The following is a 5,131-nucleotide window of genomic DNA, read 5'->3' on the forward strand; positions in this document are numbered from 1 at the left end:
CATCGTATATTTTGACAGTTGTGTGTATCAAGAAGTTAATAGTGTAATAGTAATTGCATAATGTTAAAGCTAAATAGCGCGCGCGAAGCGCGCGTCTATGGTGTCTAGTGTAATAAAAAAAAGGGGAATTATTAAAAATTTAAAGGGGGAAACCACAGCATACATATTAGAACTAAGAAAATTAGACTGTAAAGGTGCCTTTTCATACGCAGCACGCTGCGGCAGCAAAATGTCACGTGATTCAAATTTTCTAGAACTGCTTTTGCTGCATTCGCTGCTCATGAAAAGAAATAGCGGCAGCAGCATATTTAATCTTAACCTAAAATATATATTTTTTTTGGTTGCGGTTTAAAATTAATTTTAACAGTCTGATAATGTCATACAATCAACATCAATTATATGAGTGGCACAGAACATGTGAGCAAATAATTCAAAAATATAATGTGGAAAACTTAAGAAGGCAAAAAATTGCGGTTACGGCGACTGTTGGTGCAGTTATAGCTTGGGCAACTGAAATTTCAAAGAAAAAGCGACGTTATAAAAACAAACGTACTTGGATAACCGAATTTTTTGAACAACGTCGACGATATGGGTTTTACCATACGGCTTTACCTATATTAAAGTTAGAAGATTTACGCTTTCGAAATTATTTTCGAATGAATACTATACAATTTAAAGAATTATTGGAATTAGTTGCCCCAAAGATTACTCGACAATATGCTATTCGTGAACCAATTGAAGCAGGACAACGCTTATCAATATGTTTGAGGTATACATATAATATAATGAAATAAATATTCTTTTTAAGTTATGTTGCTAATCTTTCTATTTTTATTGTAGATATTTAGCAAGTGGAGATAGCATGACATCTATGTCATACCAATACCTTGTAAGTTTAACAGCAGTATCAAAAATCATTTCGGAAACTTGTCAAGCCTTGTGGGAAATCTTATCACCACTTGTATTAGTACAATGTAATGAAAGTGCCTGGAAAGCAATTAGTCATGACTTCAATGAGAAATGGCATTTCCCACATTGCATTGGAGCTATAGATGGAAAGCATGTTATCATACAGGTATAAAATATCATAAAATACTCTCTTTTTAACTGGTATAAATTATGTATGTACATATCTCTATCATATACAATTAAAAATTATGTCTAGAGTTATCTACTTATTATACTAATACAAAATATTTGAATGCCAAGTTTAATTAATCTATACTTTGCAGAGTCCTGAAAAATCTGGTTCAGCGTACTTCAACTATAAAAAGACCCACAGTATTGTACTTTTAGCTATGTGTGATGCTAATTATCTTTTCACTTACGTTGACATTGGAGCATTCGGTCGTCAAAGCGATGGTGGGATTTTCAAACAGTCTGAAATGGGTCAAAGATTTGCACAAGGGAAAATGAATGTTCCGGCTGCAGATGAAATTTATGAAGGAAGTACTACATATCCATATGTAATAGTTGGAGATGAAGCATTCCCACTAACTTCATATTTGATGCGTCCATATCCTGGCAGAGGTGAACTAACGACTGAGAAAAAGATTTATAATTATCGATTATCTCGAGCAAGAAGAGTAATCGAAAATGCGTTTGGAATACTTGCTGCACAATGGCGATTTTATAGAAAATCTACTATTGCTAAAGTTGATACTACTGAGAAAATGGTAAAAGCAACAATAGTTTTGCATAATTGGCTTCGTAAGCAAGATTTGTCAAGAAGAGAAACATTTATAACACCTGAAATGGTTGATAGAGAAGGAAATGATGGATCAATAATACCGGGTACTTGGAGAAATATAGTTGCAAGTAATAATTCTGCTTTCCAAGACATTGCTGCTACTTCTACACACACGCATACAAGAATAGCTGCAGATATTCGAAACAAATTCACTGAGTATTTTTATGAAGAAGGAGCCGTTCCATGGCAATTTTCACGAATATATCAGTAAAAAAAATATAAGACTTTAATATATACATATATATAATAAAAAAATTATTTTATATTTAATTAACAATAAAACTTATTAAAAATGTACTATTAAGCGTAAATGTAATTAATTATTAAATTGTATAAGCAATATAGAATTAATACTTTTTCTAAGTTTATTTAAGAAATCCAAATAATTAATGAAATATACTTTATTAAATAAATAAAATCCACTAGTTATAAATATTTTACATTATATATTTTTATAATATGTAACATAGTAATTAATCTAGACTTTTTGAACATAATATAAAAAATAATACTTTGGTGTAAGCTATTCTTACACTACCCTGCATTGTTTGCATGAAAAAGTAACAAAAGAGGATAATAATAGAAAAATACTTTGGTGTAAGCTATTCTTACAATAACCTGCATTGTTTGCATAATGTCCATTTCTACCAATGTAGATTAATTTTAATCTCGGTTTAACTTACTTTCTATCTTTATCTAACTCTTAAAATTAGAAAAAGATGAAAGTTAAATTAAACCGAGATTAAAGTTAATCTACATTGATAGAAATAGACATAAGAGTCATAGAAGATAATAATAATGAAAAAAAAACTTTGATACTAGTAATTAATCTAGACTTTTTAAACAAAATAAAAAAAATAAAATACTTTGGTGTAAGCAATTATTACACTACCCTGCATTGTTTGCATGAAAAAGTCACAAAAGATGAGAAAGACGTGATATTTTTTCTCTGAAGAAAGACATCATTTCAAATATAAGGTTGTTTCTTTCTTTCTCTGGCAGCTTCCGAATTTGTGTACCCATTATTAGAAACAGACCATCTACTTCATCTTGCTTTACTAAAGGTGGTAACGCTGGTAATTTAATAGGCTCGGAGATAGCGTTCATTGTTGTAATTGCATCTGCAATTTTGTTGATTGCAACACTTGATTCTGTGCTTTCTGATGACAGGGTTGCTATCAATACAAAATAAGTGATAATTTTTTATATTTTCACAAGGATAAATATTAAAAACACGAAATACTTACAAGATCGATTTTTCTTTGGAATCGGTGGAATATTTTCTTCATTTTCCTCATCGTTAGAAAGATTTGAAGTTGTTCTTTAATAATATAATTATATCAGTTAAAACATTAATGAAAGCTATATAATGTTAATTCAAAGTTGAAATAATTTTAAAACAATGCAATACTTTTTTCTTAAAGATACATCGCGCAAAAAATCCAACTGATCAAAATGTTTCCATTTTCGCTTTGTAGTAGGTCGTCCTGATCCACTAGGTAATTTTTCTTCCGCCAGTTTACGATAATAAGTATCTCGTAATATCTTCCATTTTTTTGCAGCTTCTTTTGGATTCAAACGTCCTATAAAAATAAATAAAATATATTAGCAAAACAGCTAATTATTTTCATCCAAAGGGTTTAAACATTTATATTCACAGGTTATTCAATATCACATATTTGTAATACCTTGCAGAGCTTCCGAAACCGCTTTCCATGCTTCACCAGTTATTGTTCTATTACGTTGTATTAAAGGTAGATTATAATTGTATAATGCTTCCCATTTTGAAACCTCTTCTATAAGCAATTCTTCTAATTCCGTTGAATCAGAAGAATTATTGACTGAAGAAGGTTCTTCAACCGCACCATGTTCACCTGTATTTTTTTCTGGATGACTCGATGGCTCATCAAGTACAATGCTTTCTACACCATTATCCATAGCACTTCGTCGCATTATTAATCCATTATCTATATAAAAAAATCATCACATACATTATATACACAGTTATATCATTTATTTTCATCATTTTTCAAGAATCTACAGCACACATTATTATCATTTATATTTACCGCATACTGGATAAAAATATCTGTTTCCATCAGTGAAGTAACGTTTATATCCTTCCAAGCATTTATGATTTGAAATTAATGATTCTTCCGTAATTTCTTCACAAATTCCACAAGTATTAACACGTTTTATCTAACAGAAAAATAAATTAATAGTCAACGCATTTAGATTATATTGTTTATACATGTGCAATTTTTCATTAAACGATTTAAAAAGCAGAAAAGTAATACTACCAAAATTTCTTTATTTAGAGAATAAATTATGAATTTCTAAATTATAAAATTACTTTTATAATAACCAAGCTTAAAAAAATTATAATAATTGCGGTTTATCAATTACGTTTGTGATATTGACAAATTGAGGTTATGACTTTTGCTTACATTACAATTAATTATTCATAAACATTTTCTATACCTCATTGAACGCCATTCTCTCAATTATACATTAATTCCTTAACATTTGTTGCAAACACTACACCAAGTACGTATGTAAATATTGCTCGCTTTCCTGACTTTGACTTCGAGCGACTGGACGGAATCCAGCTTTGCTGCTCTTTGTTCGTTTGGTTAAACTTCAAAACAGAAGAACGAGATGCGGTAAAATGTATTTTGCGCCGGAAGTGTGTCATGTTATAAAAAATTTTCAACCAATCACAGCGAACTGCTGCGGCTGCACACTGCGCATGAAATGGTACCTTAACCCCTCAAGGAAAAGAAAAACACAGATAAATAAATAACAAAAAACTTCGAATACCTCAGTTTTTCTTTTTCCGCGGGGGAAGGGATGTTGTGAGCGCACAACGAATTAGAGATTAAGTATTGCACTTGGCAACTCCGAGTTGCCTCCTATCGGAAATATGACCCTAGCGACGAATACCGCTGACGCGAAGACCTGCACAAGTTTTGGGAATGACCAAATATGGTCATCCCGGACATTACCTGCCCGTTAGACCTTTGATCGCGATATAAAAAACGCTGACAACTAAGTCAGCAATACCGAGCGAATAAAGCGCCCGCCTTTCCGACGAGTGGCGGGCAGTCGCTAGTTACCATCTTAGCGGACACGTGCGTCCAATTAACTACTCATAAATCACTTACTGAAACGCGAGTGTTGTAACTAAAATAAACGGAACTGTATCAAAGAGTAAATGAGAAATATAGTTGGCTATTAACGTTATACATTGTGACGTTGCACGATGTGCACGTCACAGTCTTCACCACTCAAACCTTTATATTGCGCGCGTACCCGCTTATCGTCGAGTTATCATGTTTTAGCTATTAGTTACAGGAGGAAGCGGTCGGGCGGCCCGAGTAG

At 32.0% G+C, this 5,131-nt stretch overlaps 2 protein-coding genes across 2 annotated transcripts; one reads left to right on the top strand and one right to left on the bottom strand.

Moving 5' to 3' along the window:
* The first annotated feature begins 211 nt into the window (after positions 1 to 211).
* Positions 212 to 1,992, top strand: LOC112451872 (protein ALP1-like). Its single transcript, XM_025011777.1, has 3 exons — positions 212 to 769; positions 841 to 1,075; positions 1,233 to 1,992. The coding sequence occupies exons 1-3, from the start codon at positions 375 to 377 to the stop codon at positions 1,959 to 1,961; spliced, it is 1,359 nt and encodes a 452-aa protein (XP_024867545.1). The 5' UTR covers positions 212 to 374; the 3' UTR covers positions 1,962 to 1,992.
* A 673-nt stretch (positions 1,993 to 2,665) lies between these two features.
* On the bottom strand, positions 2,666 to 5,116 carry LOC112451873. Its single transcript, XM_025011778.1, has 6 exons — positions 4,232 to 5,116; positions 3,820 to 3,949; positions 3,439 to 3,717; positions 3,162 to 3,333; positions 2,998 to 3,071; positions 2,666 to 2,925 (listed from the first exon to the last, which is right to left on the bottom strand). Exons 1-6 carry the CDS (start codon positions 4,244 to 4,246, stop codon positions 2,666 to 2,668), a joined length of 930 nt encoding a protein of 309 aa, XP_024867546.1. The 5' UTR covers positions 4,247 to 5,116.
* Between the last annotated feature and the right edge of the window lie 15 nt (positions 5,117 to 5,131).

The sequence above is a fragment of the Temnothorax curvispinosus genome, unplaced genomic scaffold (assembly GCF_003070985.1).
Source record: "Temnothorax curvispinosus isolate PA1 unplaced genomic scaffold, ASM307098v1 QBEX01002721.1, whole genome shotgun sequence".
NCBI lineage: Eukaryota > Metazoa > Arthropoda > Insecta > Hymenoptera > Formicidae > Temnothorax > Temnothorax curvispinosus.